At 38.2% G+C, this 17,749-nt stretch overlaps 1 protein-coding gene and 1 long non-coding RNA gene across 2 annotated transcripts; both read right to left on the minus strand.

Annotated features, from left to right (window-relative positions):
* Positions 1 to 358: 358 nt before the first annotated feature.
* Positions 359 to 3,610, minus strand: LOC140927107 (uncharacterized). The gene is made up of 3 exons (XR_012164527.1): positions 3,514 to 3,610; positions 2,987 to 3,103; positions 359 to 2,424 (listed from the first exon to the last, which is right to left on the minus strand). It is a non-coding gene; the product is annotated as an uncharacterized lncRNA (long non-coding RNA).
* Positions 3,611 to 9,537: 5,927 nt separating this feature from the next.
* Positions 9,538 to 10,781, minus strand: LOC140927108 (adenosine receptor A1-like). The gene has a single exon (XM_073376764.1). It carries the CDS (start codon positions 10,756 to 10,758, stop codon positions 9,862 to 9,864), a length of 897 nt encoding a protein of 298 aa, XP_073232865.1. The 5' UTR covers positions 10,759 to 10,781; the 3' UTR covers positions 9,538 to 9,861.
* Between the last annotated feature and the right edge of the window lie 6,968 nt (positions 10,782 to 17,749).

Consider the following 17,749-nt stretch of genomic DNA (forward strand, 5'->3'; position numbering starts at 1 on the left):
TATACTCGCGTTTCCGTCAGGTTTACTCTTGCGGAAACGCTAACCGCCGTCATGTTTCCGCAGCTCGTAAATTCAGAGGATACTCAATTATCCGTTAAGTTCCCGGAAGAATGAATGCGGAAACTCAGTTTGATCGGTTTACTTTCTGCAGCCTTCATGTTCACCCAGATTCCACTTTCGGTGGATTATTCACTAGATTTCCTAAATGTGTTAACTTTACTTAACAATCCAGTTTCGAATCCTATGTTCATTCTATCCGGTATATAAAAAAGTGGACGTTTGTGAGAGAACCCTGGACCGTTTCATACATCCACAATGACCCATTTTCGCTGATACACACAAATCAAGCAGAGTCATATTTAGGTGGATTTTTGGGATTAAAGATTTTATTAAAATAATTCTCTCTCCATTTTCATATAATATGTACATATGTATATTAAATATTTTCACAATAAAAAAGAGGCTCCTTACAATGTATTCCTATTTTCTACAGTTTTTATATCCAAAACTGAAACTTTTCCATTTAAATAGGCCACTTCCGAGTTCCAAAAACCCTCACTTTCAAAATGAGGCTAGGTGCGCAACCTTTCTTGTGAAAATGAGTTTTATTTGCATGAGAATGAAAAAAGATTTCCATATCAAACGCTGAGCACCTACCCTCGTTTTGAAACAGAGGCCCGGGGGAACTCGGAAATGGCCTATTAAATAATCCTTTTAGAACTGACAAAATTCAATTTTGTTTCCTTGAAATGATTAAATTAACATAATAATTATAGAGTCTATTAAACCTCTTCTTATGGACACTTCTTTAATACGGACAGTTCGATTGGTCCCAGAAATGCCAACAATCATACATTCCCTACCTCTATAATACGGACATCTCTGTAAAGCGGACACTTGGTTCTGTCCCTTTGGTTTCCGTATTAAAGAGGTTTGACTGTATAATAATTAATTAACTAACATTATTATAAGTAACGTGCATTTCCATTCCAAAATAACTCCAAGAAGTAGTTCACAGCAAAATTATTACATAATTTAATAAGAACAATATTACAAATAAAAGTCTTACTTCTGCACAAAATCTCATTAGGGAATCTAAACTGCTGCCTTAATTTTTATTAGCAAGTACCAGTACTTGGTGGATCATCCCCAAAAATTATTGTTAAAGCCTATACAAACTGCTGAGAGGATATTATTGGGGAGTATCAGACTGTTGCTACAAAGACGACAGTGATGCAAACAAAACTAACCATAGGCTTTATATACAAATGTATAAGCCAACACCTCTACATATGTGTCTCACTTTTTGTTGCCACTCTGCTGTAACTGCATGGACACAACTTAGACCTGGTGGCATACAAAGTAGTCTACCAGAATTTGCCTACATTTGAGTTTGAATAATAATCACGAACTGTGCACTTTTAACAAGCACCTCGCTTTCACAATGCATCTATCCTACACTCCCTGTTTTATAGTTTTAGGATAATCCATTGACTATCCTGTAATTTCAGCAATTTTAATGAACACAGTCGAGTAAAGATTGTCTTAAAGAATAAAACTCTTATCTTCTGTCCAATAAGATTGTGCAATTTAGAGTTGATCATCACAGGGTCATCCTGACTAAAGAAGGCCGATTATACATTAGGGACTTTAAGCAAATTGCTACAGTGACCTCTACTATGGTGGTCGTGGAAGCAGAGTCCTGAAGAGAGAATGTCACTGTTGACCATCAAATTTCAACTTTATGCAAGTGGCACCCAAAAGTCACACAGGGCTCCTCGCTCATTTGGTTTCGTTGTTAGTAAAACGCAGGGAAGACTGAATTACTGCCCAGTGAACTAGAAATGTCAAATACTTTCTTGATTAAGAGAAAAACAATATGATAGGTTTTAAACCAGTAAAAAATAGGGGGAAAGTAGAATTTTATACTCATGTAGAGCGACTATGCCATCTCATTTTGTGCTTCGGCTAAAGGTCATTTTCTGGACATAATGTGCACAGCATCATTTCTGGACCTTTTATTCCCAGTTGCCATAGTAGCGATCACTGTAGCAATTTGTTACTTTGGCGGTATTATTGGCATACTGCCCATGAAGGGCAGTTATTTGGTACTTGTCTGTCTGACAAGTATTTATCAACCTCTCTGGTTATTTTCCTGGCTGTTCTTTTTTTTGCCTCTTTGACATGTGAGCCTCACAAAAGGCGTCAAGAACAGCATTGATGTTTCTTAACTTTGACCTCTCTGAGCATAGTGGCCTGATGTACCTGGGTGGTGGATAGCTGGCCCCCTTCTTCATTGTCTTCACTCTCCTCCAAAAACATAAATTGAATAGCATTGTGTACGTCTAATAAAGCCTTTATTTTGGCTTTGTCATTCGGAGAAAGTTGTGCCTTGTCCAACACGTCTGTGCGATTCCTCAATTTCTGAACACCAAAAAAACTTATTTAGTCACAGTGGCATGACTAGTGTGATAAACATTTGATTAACATTTACTTTGTTCTTCAGCAACAGTTTAGACTGGCAAAATAGTCACTCTGACTATTTTGAATCTTCAGATTTGGTTCTTGCTCTCTGCTCTGAGCAATTTACACTACAATCAAACCCCTCAAATAAATGGCAACAACACTGTTAACATTAAAAATGTCAAAGGGGGTAGGGTGTGGCACTCGTGCATTCTATAACAATCATAAATTATGTATGCATAAGACAAACATGTAAAACATAAGTTGTGTTCTTAAAAAATGAAAGAGCCTTGTGCCCTTAACCTGAAAGATCCAGTTACCCAGGATGAATGTTTTTGAACAAACTAAGACTTCCTTGTCACCCAAGAGCAACAATAATGCAACAGGGGCCACCAGGCACTGCCAAAGCACAGCTCTGTTACAGGACAGGCTAAATAAATCACTTAGTGGATGACGTAGCCTACACAGTGGAAATATTTGCACTGCAAGCATTAACAAAATAATGTACATATATTTTACCTACCTTTTTAGCTCTCAAATTGGCATCTTGTCCGAATTCTGTGTTTCTCAAGTTTACCATTTTGCCACCTTACCACGTCTGCGCGGGTACTTCCCTGACTTCAGTACTGAAAAATGGCCCCTAGCAAAAGGAAAGCATGTTAAATGTGCAGGTCTGTAGAAAAGGAATTAAGAGTGCTTCTTGGTGTTGCTAAAAGTACTGTTGGTTTGCTCCTGTTTTTGGTGTGGGTATTATTTAGTGGCTTTTCAATCTATTTTATTCATGTCATTAGGGGATTGCACCTGTTGGCAATACCAAGAAACTACGGTGGAACCCCATTAATATAGTCATCAATGGGCCAAAAAAGTTTTGCCATATTAATGAGGTGGCTGTATTAAAGAGGATTTTTTTTACAAGAAAATGTATGGTGGTTTTTGCCAGGCCGCCAAAAAAAAGTGGCTATATAACAAGGTGACTGTATTACTGAGGTGGCCGTAAGGCGGGGTTTCACTATACCAAATTCAAGAAACTTAGAAAAGTGTACAACTTACCTTTTTTCTCTGTTTTGGGCCATTTCTTTTACCCAAAATTTCCCCACACTTTATTAACCAAAATACCCTCATGTTTTTGCTCTCTGCATCATTATACCTCAAAGAAATAAAGACCAAAAAAAATGTCAAATATTTATATCAAAATAATAATACATGTATTACATGTATATGTATATTATTGTAACAGCCTAGTTAAAAAAAAAATAGAGAGCTTAGTGAGGCAGTTTTCTGGTAGTGCATTACAAAGACAAATATTTAAAAGATGAAGGTGGCTTTTTATCATCGAATAAAGCCCTTATCCAAGTGCTTGACGCACAATACAAAATTAAAGTGTAACAATATAAAAACACTATATAATCATCTAGTTGATCTTCTTGTGGCATTTTCAAAAATTGAAAGTATCATTGACACAAGCACCATTTTGTCCACTCAAAGATGGATAAATAGAATTGCGACTTCCCACTCAAAGATGGGCGTCTTACTTGTGTCAATGAAGGTTGCTTTGTCATCGAATAATGCTGTTATCCTTGTGTTCGAAGCTTAACAACAAATTGAAGTGTAAGGAAATTATATTCCTGAATAATATTCTTGTTTATCTCCTGGTGACTGTTGCAACATTTGAAATATCATTGACACAAGCACTACTTTGTCCACTCAAAGATGGATAAATAGAATTGCGACTTCCCACTCAAAGATGGGCGTCTTACTTGTGTCAATGAAGGTTGCTTTGTCACCGAATAAAGCCGTTACATATTTCCTGGTGTTCGAAGCTTAACGACAAATTGAAGTGTAAGGAAATTATATTCCCGAATAATATTCTTGTTTTTCTCCTGGTGACTGTTGCAACATTTGAAATATCATTGACACAAGCACTACTTTGTCCACTCAAAGATGGATAAATAGAATTGCAACTTCCCACTCAAAGATGGGCGTCTTACTTGTGTCAATAAAGGTTGCTTTGTCATCGAATAAAGCCGTTACATATTTCCTTGTGTCCGAAGCTTAACGACAAATTGAAGTGTAAGGAAATTATATTCCTGAATAATATTCTTGTTATAATAATATTCTTTTTTATCTCCTGGTGACTGTTGCAACATTTGAAATATCATTGATACAAGCACTACTTTGTCCACTCAAAGATGGATAAATAGAATTGCGACTTCCCACTCAAAGATGGGCGTCTTACTTGTGTCAATGAAGGTTGCTTTGTCATCGAATAACGCTGTTATCCTTGTGTTCGAAGCTTAACCACAAATTGAAGTGTAAGGAAATTATATTCCTGAATAATATTCTTGTTTATCTCCTGGTGACTGTTGCAACATTTGAAATATCATTGACACAAGCACTACTTTGTCCACTCAAAGATGGATAAATAGAATTGCGACTTCCCACTCAAAGATGGGCGTCTTACTTGTGTCAATGAAGGTTGCTTTGTCACCGAATAAAGCCGTTACATATTTCCTTGTGTTCGAAGCTTAACCACAAATTGAAGTGTAAGGAAATTATATTCCCGAATAATATTCTTGTTTATCTCCTGGTGACTGTTGCAACATTTGAAATATCATTGACACAAGCACTACTTTGTCCACTCAAAGATGGATAAATAGAATTGCAACTTCCTACTCAAAGATGAGCGTCTCTTACTTGTGTCAATGAAGGTTGCTTTGTCATTGAATAAAGCTGTTATCCTTGTGTTCGAAGCTTAACAACAAATTGAAGTGTAAGGAAATTATATTCCTGAATAATATTCTTGTTTATCTCCTGGTGACTGTTGCAACATTTGAAATATCATTGACACAAGCACTACTTTGTCCACTCAAAGATGGATAAATAGAATTGCGACTTCCCACTCAAAGATGGGCGTCTTACTTGTGTCAATGAAGGTTGCTTTGTCACCGAATAAAGCCGTTACATATTTCCTGGTGTTCGAAGCTTAACGACAAATTGAAGTGTAAGGAAATTATATTCCCAAATAATATTCTTGTTTATCTCCTGGTGACTGTTGCAACATTTGAAATATCATTGACACAAGCACTACTTTGTCCACTCAAAGATGGATAAATAGAATTGCGACTTTCCACTCAAAGATGGGCGTCTCTTACTTGTGTCAATGAAGGTTGCTTTATCATCGAATAAAGCTGTTATCCTTGTGTTCGAAGCTTAACAACAAATTGAAGTGTAAGGAAATTATATTCCTGAATAATATTCTTGTTTATCTCCTGGTGACTGTTGCAACATTTGAAATATCATCGACACAAGCACTACTTTGTCCACTCAAAGATGGATAAATAAAATTGCGACTTCCCACTCAAAGATGGGCGTCTTACTTGTGTCAATGAAGGTTGCTTTGTCATCAAATAAAGCTGTTATTCTTGTGTTCAAAGGTTAATGACAAATTGGAGTGTAAGGAAATGATATCCCTCTATAATCTTGTGACTTTTAGAACCTTTATGCACCATCATATTAAACTTGTCATTGCACACATACACAAAGAGAAAAGGTTCCTTTTAACCCTACAAGTCGCGTAACAAGTACTACATTTATTTCAATTTTGAACAATTCCCATTGGTCCCTGCAAATTGTATATGTCGTTTTGAATCTAGTAGGGAATGCACATTGTATGCAAAAAATTATTATGAACATTAAATATTATTTTCGTACAGGTTTATCCTTGTGATAAACATCTACAGTCTCAGAAATTGGAGTGGAAATGTTTTGTACATTTCAGTGTCAAGGAATTTTTATAAAATATTTTTCTGTCATTGATATTTGATTCCGTACTCCGTTCCGGGATTCCGTTTCCTCATTCGACATTCAATATTTTACGGCTGCCATCTTCGTCATTAAAATGTGCATTAGTATACCGAAAAATTCTTTTTCGGTGAAGCAGCAACTATGTCTTTATTGCAAAAGAAATCAGACAAACACGTGCTTTAGAGGTTTATGTTATCAAAGAAACTACAGGCAACATACAAAGGTCAGATCTGTAGGGAGCAACTCGCTGTCGCATGAAACATGTAAGCTTATGTATCGATTATGTAAGCTCACATGCGAAACGATTTTTATAATCGACACCCAAAGCTATTACATAGACTTAAATATGCTTCTATGTATTTAAACAAGATTCAGAATGTACTTACGGAACAACAAGAAGGATCCACGGTTTAAAATAGGCGTTCTTTCGGTTGATGAAACACTCAGTGTGCATTCGAGTCGCCAAGAGTGAACACTGAACTCCTTCGTCACCGCTTCCATGGGACTTGGCGTTTCATTTAAATAGTTTTTCGAACTATTATTCCTCCCTGCAGTCTATCTCCGCAATCTATCACACTCTCCTCGCTCATCTTCACAAAAAAACGGCCCTGCATGTACAAACCACCAAGATGGAAGGCGAACCGACAGCGAAGAATATTCAAAAGGGCGCGCGATTCAAAATTCAACGTGAAAGCGAGGCACGCATGCTCATAAGACTCACGCCTCCAGAGCGAGGCAAAATGCGTGCAAGCGTGTTAAAAATCATTTATAATTTATTTTGCTGTTTCTAAATTGTTTCAAATTACGCTTCAATGTTTGGAGCGTTAATAATTTTAATAACACATCTTTGAATCTCCTAGAAAAGAAAGACAGAGGAAATCATCTATCACTTTTCCAGTATTTACGAAGTGTAGTTTAGCGCAGGCGATAATCTCTGTTCTTTCGGACATTTTAGGTCAATGTAATGATTCCTCATGTTGCCTGAAGCGTAATCAGTACAGTTAAAACAAATTTTATTATATGAGAAAACAGGGATTGATCATGAAAACCAGCGAATTTCAGTACAAAACCGCTTGCGGAAACGCAATGGAAACGAGCTCACACGTTTAAGTCAACGGAAACGCTGCGGAAACACGAAACAATGCCTCCATTTTCATCTTACACGTTTCCCGTCGTAACCGTCCTGCGGAAACGTAACGGAATTTTGAACCATCAGGTTTCCGCAACATTTCCGAATTGCGGAAACACCTTATTTCACCCTGTGTAACCTAGTTACGTATTCATGAACATTCTGATACAAGCATGAAATAAGAAGAGTCTTCTCAAGAAGAAATGGAATCGAAAAACCGTTCGATCAATTGGAGTAACGCAACTGGGTGGATGAAACACTGGGAAAAATCTTGGAAGGCTTATTTACTCACCCGCAACTCCAACGCCTTCAACTCCGCAGAATGATATCATCTAAGCTACAGGCAAGGTTTAAACACACAACACATTTTATCGAAGTTAATATTTGAACTGGGCACCTTCTATAAAGTAAAAACTAAAATACTCTAAACAAAGCACACAAGAACGAAAAAATGTGCAGTTAATTGCGATCAATAAAACGGCTTTCCACTGCTCTTTCACGGCCCTAAAGAGCTCGCGAGTATGGCGGAACGAAAGTAATTCTGATTGGCTGTTTCGGTAAATGTCCATCAATTAAAAAAAGAGTGGGTCGTAGACGTTTCAAAGAAGATTTGTATCAGGCTCTCTTCCCCCTTTACGTACCCCTGATAAAAAGACAACAATAAAAAATGACAATTAGAGATTTGACTTACCGTTTTATTTCAGTTTTTGTTTTGTTTGTTGTTGTTGTTGCTTCCTTTTTTCCGTATTAGGTACATTGCATATCATTTTCGCCGAAAGAGCTTTAAACTCTTTTGTGTTGAAGAATTCAAGATACAGGATGGCAAAGGCAGTGAAAATGTCATTTAAAATCTACCTTGCGTTCCTTCACACTATCAAGATAATTTGAGTCGAAAAATTTAAGAAAAAATGAAAAATAAGTGAATCGTCCTGGAGTTGAATTTTTTTTTTTTTTATGTTTTGTTGGTAAAGAAAAATCTGTGTGTTTGCGCCATGAAAAACATGAAAACAAGGGGAGATACCGTGTCGTATTTTTTTAGTCTGAGACGAGTCACTGAACACGAGGAGGAATGAGCCGAACAAAATGGCGGGGGCAATCGGAGGCCGGCAGCGAATACACAAGTTAGCTATTGGTCTTTTTCGAAGTACGCAGGTCCTCCTTTCATCGCCACAGTGAAGGAGGCAACAATATCAAAAAACAAAAGAAACAAACGTTAAGTCAAATTTCTAATTGTCATTTTTATTATTGTCTTTTTATGGGGGTCCGTAAAGAGGGGTCCGTGGACCGGTCCGTGAGTCCATGTACCAAGTCCGTAGGCATGTCCGTGGACCGAAGGTCAGTGTTTTCGGGTCACCCAGTAAACCTAAGCTTAAATCAGCTTAAATAAAACTACAAAGCGATTGTGTGTTGTCGTTTTCCAAATAGCTCGAAGTGGTTTTAAGACATTAAGACTGAGAAATTGAGGAACCGAAAATTAGCGCAAGCTTGCAGTGAGAACTTTTTATGTCTTACTTCAGCCAGGTTTAGTGAAAAATGGCAGTCAAAAACTTTGTTTTCCTGAAAGGAAATCAGTTTACCTAACACTCAAACTAGCCAAAATTACACAAGTTATTATAAACTTACCTTTTCGTAATCTAATCAACTAATTGTTTCAGTGATCTGTGCCTGGTTATCCATAAAAGAAATTTCAATAAGTACAAGATAACCAAAAATACGAGCAACATTAAGCAGGACAACTGAACCACAAACTGCACACAGAGTGAAGCCGAGTGCGCGCCGGAGACTTTGATCTGACTGGAAAGTGGGACTGGAAATGCTCAACCTGGCGCATGCGTAGACGTTTTGGCGCGATGTTCACTTAAACAGGTGGTGAGAAAACAGGCTAGTAGATTTTAGGATCGCAAGAAAGAAAATACACCAAAATTCCATGCATCAAAATATGATATAAAAGCAACCTTCTGACACTACTCAAGATTTTAATTTGAGTTATTTATAACTTTTTTATTAGACAATTTATCACGGCCATCGAAAATATAAGTTTTGAAATATATTTACGTTTTATTTGAATTCAAACATACATAATTATTTACTTCTCACGGAGGTTACTTGCTAAATACCACACTAAGTTTCTGGTGTCGGATTTTCAGTAGCAGGTCTAGAGCGCGCGAAATTCATAGTCAATCACTGGTAGAAATTTTGTCGGACAAGGATAAAATCGCTTTTAAGGCGATTGAAAAACATCGGTAAGGTCTCCCAGAAACTGTATCAAACAACTTATAAATATATTTCTCGTTAAACAGTGAAAGGTGAAGAATTCATGCAGGCCGTATATATAAATCTCAATAGCTAACAATCAATTACAAGGCAAATTATAAATCCTATCATTTTTTTTCTTCTTCTTTATGTTGTGTAATTTTGTCTAACTATAAGTTCAACGTCATTTTTCCTGTTTTCTTGATAACTGCTCACCGGCGCAGGCTTGCAAATGAAATAAGCGCGACACCTGTCCCATGATCGATTAGCGGGTAAGGAACTTGGCATCGACCCTGAATAAATTTGCAGCTCGGCAGCATTTTTGATAATGTCCTTTTGAATTCTGGCATTCTCAAACAATAAATGACAAAATTAATGAAGGAATTACTATATTGTAGAAGCTTTATGGGGTAAATAATTAAAAATGAATGGTTTTGACATGAAATGCAGAGGCTGACCACAATTGTCAGAATTTCGAATGGAAGCCATGAAAAAACAAATGCTACAGTTATTATAAGTGATGTCCTCAATAGTCTGGCGTCATTTCTTGCTCTCATTTCATTATTATGTATACTTGAGGATTGCTTTCTCCAAATGAGGCAATAAGCAAAGCACGTTGTCAGCAGTGGCGTCGATAAGCTGATGGTAACAACGGTGACGAACTCCTTCTTTGTCAAGACAGAGAAATGTAGCAACACGCGAGTTGATGCGACCATAAATGAAAGAATCCAAGGAGTAACTATAGCAATGGTATAATGACCCAAGGTCACTTGCCTGTGTCGAAGCGGCCGAGCAATAGCGTGAAGTCTTTCAAGAGAAATGGCGGCCAGAGTAAACATTGAGGACTTGCCAGCGAACATATCCACGCAATCATATAGCACTCTAGGCAAAAGTTTCTGTCCTGGATCAGCTACAATTGTGTACAACGGTACTGCAAGTAATCCAACCACTAGATCCGCTATTGCCAGGCTTGTTAAGAGGTAATGTGGACGCTTGCGGAATCGTTTTGAGAGAAGTATAGAGGTGGAAATGGCGTTTCCAACGACGATAATGAAAGCCATCACCCCAAAACAAAAACTCCATAAGGTATTCCATCTTAAGAAATCCATACTTTGATGATGGCTCAGAGACATCCACCTGAAATGTGTGTAACAATGGAAATATTTGCTGGTCAATATCAGTGGTAGTATTCGGTTCAGAAACTATCTTTACGTCAATTTATTTACTCTATTTTCGCTGAAAGCCATAGGACATAGAGATCCAGGGCCCTAACCTGTTTGAGAAGTGATTCGATCGAAATGGGTTTAGTTAACAAATCAATGACTGAACCCGAATCTTTACTTCTAAGTTGGTCAAGAAAGTGACTATTCTTAATGATTCAGTTACTAAATTTTCCCCTTTTCATTAGAATAGCGTCGTTAACCAGTTAATCCGTTCGAGTTAATGAGATATATTTAATCATCTATTTTAGCCTTATAGTCCGTGGGCCAGAAAGTGAAACCCTCCCCCCCTCGGGGATTTTTGCAGACATGTATCATTTCAAAGCTTCACCCAAGGGTATTTGAAAAATGCATGTTTGCACTTGATTGGTTGGTGGGTGTGGCTGTGCAGCAACATTCTTTTCCTCAGCAAAGAGTCACAGGTTACCCACACCAAGAAATGAGTTAACCTCTTCTGAAACACCATTACCGACAAAAATAACACTTAGAGTTATATAAGATAACGTTTTTTTAATCTCATATGTAAGTTAAAATTCTGTACTTTACCTTTAAGTTCCAGAAACTACTACTGCGCATGTCACAAGTTTAAGTTAGCCTTTACTTGGATACGTAACTAACACCTCTTACGACAAACTCTTTAAAAAATTCTTGAAAATGTCTAACCTACGTGAAATTTTGGTAGCTACTGGCCAATGAGAATGTATTAGCTAGTAAATGATGAGTAATCCCTAGTTTGCTGCTTATGCGATATGTTCAAGCCGAGGAGACGTCAACAGCGCTTTGCAAGGTCCTCTAAAGTAAAGCACGATAATTTTTCCACAGCACTGAGGCAGCATTTAATTATTTTGTTCAAGCTTTTTATGGTACATTAGTTGTAACCAAAAAACTTGTCAAAATCATTTCGTGCATTTTATTTCAAGACGCATATCAAACTTCTCTATTTGATATCCCATGAGGCACAGTCCACCTTTTTTCCTATCCCACAATCCTTTGAGACTCAGATTCAGATACGCCATTTTGGAAAAACTGAAAGTTAAGTTAGTAAGATATCATACTTCTTTGCTCTGTAAAAAGTTTTTTTGAATGAATAAGTACTTATCTTACATGAACAAACAAATTAGACATCACTGTAAAAACAGCTATCTTTATTTAAGTCCGGAAAATGAAACTGTTTGATCATTTTTGTCATCGTTAATATTAACTTAAAGTCCGAAACTAACTTTGTTCGAAGTCTTTAAAGAATTGCCGTGTCTATTCAATATTTTACAATTTAGTCATGTTATCAGCTATTTGATTCAATATCTTTTCTGTTTGGAGAGCGTTCATAAAATGAATTATTACTTGTCTTTTATCAAAATAACAAAAGAGATGTCACGGCAAAGACGGTTGCATTTATTTCAGTCTGGAAATGGAGCTTTTTTATCATTTTTATCATCATTATTTCTTTAAAAAGGTCCTATAATCAACTTTGTTTGAAATCTTTAAACCGATGCCGTGTGTGTTACATGTGTTTACAGGTATACCTACTCATATTATCAGCTATTTGATGCAATATTTATATATTTAGTTACAGATGTAAAGAGTTAGGCATTTTCTTTTTGTGCGGCGCTTTCTAAGGCTCGTTTAAATTCAATTAATTGTAAGTTCGTTGATATTTGGCGATTTCAGGGATTTTACTGCTTCAGAAAGTTCTAATGGAAAAAGAAGACAAAGTTCAGGGTGAAAAGGCTTTGAAGATCAAAAGTCTAAAATCAACAAAACGAAAAAGAAAAAAGAAAGTTCAAGGATGCTTCATTCATTTTGCCAACGTCAAGGACAGAAGTATTACTGTTATGACAGAAAGTAGCTTTCAAAAAATCAAAGCAGCTGCTGAAGTGAGGCAATCACAAGATAGTGAAAACAGACTAGATAATATTTGCTCAAATATACCAAGTCATTTGTGCCAGCCCAATATGGATACCATAGGTCTTGTTATCAACGTTTTACGAATGTGTCCAGAATTATGAAGCACAAAAAGAAAGCACCTAACACCAGTTCAGAGTTCGGAGAAAGTTCGGTGAAAAGACGCAGAGTGTCACAACATTCGGCTTCGACACCATCAAGGCTATTACCAGCTGACAAGTGTCTCTTCTGCGACAAAGGCCGGATAAGAAAGTCAGGAAAAGAGGAGCACCTAGTCAAATGTGTTACTAAAACGCCGAAGAATCAATAAAGAGGGCCGCAGAGACAAAGCAAGATGAATTCATTTTACTCAAGATTAAGGATATTGACCTAGTTGCCAAAGAAGCACACTATCATGCTTCGTGCCGGAAAAGCTACACTCGTTCAGAAGAAAGGCATGATATATCTAAAAAGGAAGAACTAGGGGGCCAGGCAGATGTAGAGGCTGCTCACAAGGCTGCATTTGAGAATTTATGTGAACATGTAAACGCATCAATTATCTCGGGAGGGAACGTGGAGAGAATGTCGATGCTTGGAGAACGGTATCTTACCTCCATTTTGCATAATAACCCTGACTGCTATAATCCTGATTACAAAACTGATAAACTTAAATCAAAATTAGTGAAGCGATTTGGAACCTCAATTCAGTTCTGGCAACCAAATTACAAAAGTGAGCTGGTGTATGCATCAGATATTACCAAAGGCGAAGCGGTTGAAGTTGCGTTTGAGGCAGCAGCCTCTGAAACCAAGAGACTTCAAGAGGCGGCATCTATTTTACGAAGGGCCATTCAGGCTGCGTACGCTGAGGCTGAGGAAATGCCATGGACCCCATCAGCAGACTTCCTCGTAAGTGATAATGAACGGCGACCTTCGTGCCTTGAGAAATTTCTAGAGTGCTTGCTTTCTGTGAAGAGCGATAGTTCTGAAAACAGGCAAAGATTGGTGACTTCTTTTGCCCAAGACATCTGCAAAGCTGTTACGAATGGGAAGTGGACGCTGCCGAAGCATCTACTTCTTGGAATGACATTGCGACACTTGACTGGTAGTGCTGAAGTCATAACACTGGTTAATCGATTTGGTCATTGTGCTTCCTACTCACGAATTATAGAGCTAGAAACAGCTATGTGCAAAGCTATAGATGAGCGACAAGCAAGGTGTTATCCCATAATCAGCCCAAACAGAAACTTAGTTACCCACCTGTGCTGGGACAACTTCGACTTGACGGAAGAAACGCCATCAGGTGCAGGTACAACACATACTGCTCATGGCATTATCATCCAGGAAGTTTCGACTGCCAAAGAAAACATTTCAGAATCCCCAGAAGAATTTGATCAGACTAGAACAAAGAGCCGATCTGCGAAATGCACTTCACAAAACATTGAGCCCTGCTATTCAAAAAACAAGGTCGAGCCAAATATAACAGTCTCTAAGACAGAAGCAGCTTGCACTCTGGATGAAACCAGGGCTCAATCATCTGACACTCTGATCTGTGGTTTTTGTGTCGTTCAGGGGAAGAGAATTGAGAGAAGAAGAGAATTGCCTGACGCTTCACCTAGCAAGCCTCCAAAGAATGTGCAGCCTGTTTTTCAGCTTCGATCACCCAAACTATGCGAGATACTCTACATTCTACTTGCTGAATATGTTGAACCTGGAAAAAACGCATCCAGGAGCAGAGGATCTGTTGAAGAATAATGGCTTTAGTGTTAACAGATCAGATGTTCCATCATCTAGAAATGCCGTTGACATAACCATTGAGCAAACAATTAACCGTCATGCGAAATCTCACAGCGGAATTGTTGGTTTCAGCCGGAACCATTCTGCCTACTACAGATGGTGCCGCACTAGACATGCAAGAGCAAGCTATCTGCAAGCAACCAAAGAGATAGCGAACATCGACACTCTGGAGTCTACCTCGCACAAGGAGGTAAGATCTTCGCAGATACTGAAGAGTGAGCAAGACACGTGTTGCGTCATGGAAGCGATAAATAATTTTATCAATCCTTTCACAATTGAAGATAAGGACACGCTGTATTGTCTGTCATCCGGTGCTCCCGTGCCCTCGAATGTGGAGAATGACAATCTAATGTCTGATGAAATTGGCAAGAAAGCCCACAAGCAGTTCGTTCAGGGCAGGCTCATAGACAAAACCGTCAGCTTTCACGCGCCAGTGAAAAAGCAAAATCTAAAAACGTTTGCAAATCAAGCCAAAACTTCACTAGTCCAAGGAAAGGCCAGAAAGAACATAGAAATAACTGCAGAAAGAAACGTTTTGGGGCAACTTGTTATACTGGCACTGCAGCATGAGCTTAGTCTCGAACGCGTGCTAAGTTACCCGCTTGGTCCTGTTCCTTGGGCTCTGGCATCTTCAGATGGAGCAATGATAAAAACTGACAAAGCTAAATTAATGCATTGCCTGGAGGACAAATCGCACCTGGCCCAGAGACCCACTGTGGGATTTCAATGATACATAGTAGACGGAAATGCTTTGCTGCAAGCAATGGTTTCTCTTCCGAGCACGTTCGGAGAGCTAGCTGAGTACGTTTTTCAGCAACTACCCAGAGCACAACGCGTTGACTTTGTAACAGCTTCCTATCATCCCCTTTCGATAAAAGGATTAGAACGATCAAGAAGAGGTTCTTCACAAGCACATCTAGTGAAAGGACCTTCCACTAAAGTTCCTCGTGATTGGAAAAAGTTCTTGTGTAATGAAGAAAACAAAAGGCGCTTGTGCAGCTTCCTCTTAGATGAGTGGAAAAAGGGAAAATATGCTCCAAAGCTGCAGGGAAAGCATTTAGTTTTCGTTAATGAGAGGAAATGCATCAGCTTAAAAAGTATCGATGGAAAGAATGTAGTTACAGAGGAAGTTGAGAAGTTGTGCTCTTCACACGAGGCCGATACCAGAATGATCTTGCATTGTAACGATGTTGCTGCCAACTCACCAGAAAGCTCGGTTATACTAGTGAGATCACCTGATACCGACGTGTTCATTTTACTTCTCAGATTTGTACGTCATATAAACCAGACAGTGCTGTTTGACACTGGAACGGGTGACAAGCGCCGACTTGTAAATGTTCAAGCTGTTGCTAAAGATCTCGGAGATGAGATTAACCTGGCTCTTGTAGCTCTGCACGCATTTACTGGTTGCGATACGACCAGTGCTTTTGTGAGAAGAGGGAAAGTGAAGCCGCTCACACTCCTCAAAAAACATCCTGAGTTTCTTCCAACGTTTCATGCTCTAGGATCGAGAGTTGACAAAGAAGACAGAGTATTTAAAGATCTTGAAAAGTTCACATGTCTGATGTACGGAAGCAAGTTGGGTGACATTAACTCTCTCAAATACGAAAAATTTATTGAGAGATTCAGTGCAAAGCCAGGAGAGGTACTGACAAGCTACAATGGTGTTGACATGAGCCTTCTTCCACCTTGTCGAGAAAGTCTGAAAATGCATGTGAGAAGAGCAAATTATCAAGCGCTCATATGGAAGAAAGCTGATCAGGCAACACCAAGTATCCCGGGACCAGACGGGCATGGCTGGAACACTAACGTCGAAGGTGAGCTTGAAATCTGCTGGACGGACGGCAATCTCATGCCTCAGGAACTCGCAGACATCATAACCGGCCCTTTGAATCCATCTTCTGAGGATGAAGAAGATGCTACTGTCGATTACGAAGGTATTAGTGATGTTGTTTTTGAAAATGACTTTTGATAAACTTGTTCAAAGAGAAAATGTGTTCTACAGGGGACTTTTCGTGCACTGAACATGAAACCTAAAACAAAGTGAGGGACATCACTGCCCTGTTACGCTTAAATCTAACACATATGTGCTAAATTAATGAAGGGGATTAAATTTGCAAATGGTTATTCACAAAGGTTTTTACAGTTGTAAAAGTGCTCCATGGCTATAGTCCACTATTTTACATATATTCCTCGTTACCTTGTGACATGCCCAGTAGTAATTTTTTGGAACTTAAAAGTAAAGTACAGAATTTTAACTTACATATGAGATTAAAAATACTTTACCTTAAATGACTGAGTGTTAATTTGGCGGTAATGGTGTTTCAGAAGAGGTTAACTCATTTCTTGGTGTGGGTAACCTGTGACTCTTTGCTGAGGAAAAGAATGTTGCTGCACAGCCACACCCACCAACCAATCAAGTGCAAACATGCATTTTTCAAATACCCTCAGGTGAAGCTTTGAAATGATACATGTCTGCAAAAATCCCCGAGGGGGGGGAGGGTTTCACTTTCTGGCCCACGGACTATTAAGCTTTGGTTAGTAATCAATCCTCACCATGATGAAAACTACCTTACCCTAATTAGTTTTTTCTTTTTTTTTTTTAGTTTTATCGTCAATTCGTTATAACCTTTTGACCAAATAGTATTTAAAATAAAACAAGGTTTAAAAGTGCTGAAATTAATTACAGTCTGTAATAAGCTTTTTGTGGTCGATAACTTGACTCTTCTTCTTCCTAATGACTGGTTGTAATTCTCAATTCTACGATATTTATTTGCTCTTTTCTTTTAACAAAAAAATACATTTCTATAACGCTTTCTAAATATAATTAATAAACAACCATTCCTTGAGGCCAAATTCATCGCAAAACGGAAATGTATTATTCTGCATCCTAGCAAACACAGTACAGTTAACCCCTAGTGGGTAACATCTAATGGAAAGTGAAAAACTGATGTTTTTGTTTAACGAAGTGATCCAGTTTGTGTGAAAAGAGATTTTTTGTATTTAGTATGAATATTGCTGTTGTCTTTTTCCTTCACCTGCCATGTAACACATAGCTACCTCAAAATTGTTATTGCCAGTGGGACGATCGAGATTCTTATGCGAGATAATTGTTCACCATCCTTTCTGTGCATACATGTATTTCAGTTTTATTCTTTACGACTTCACTCGCCTAAATTGTTCGGTTCGTCCTGGATTGCATCAG

Source organism: Porites lutea, chromosome 2 (genome assembly GCF_958299795.1).
Source record: "Porites lutea chromosome 2, jaPorLute2.1, whole genome shotgun sequence".
Classification (NCBI taxonomy): domain Eukaryota; kingdom Metazoa; phylum Cnidaria; class Anthozoa; order Scleractinia; family Poritidae; genus Porites; species Porites lutea.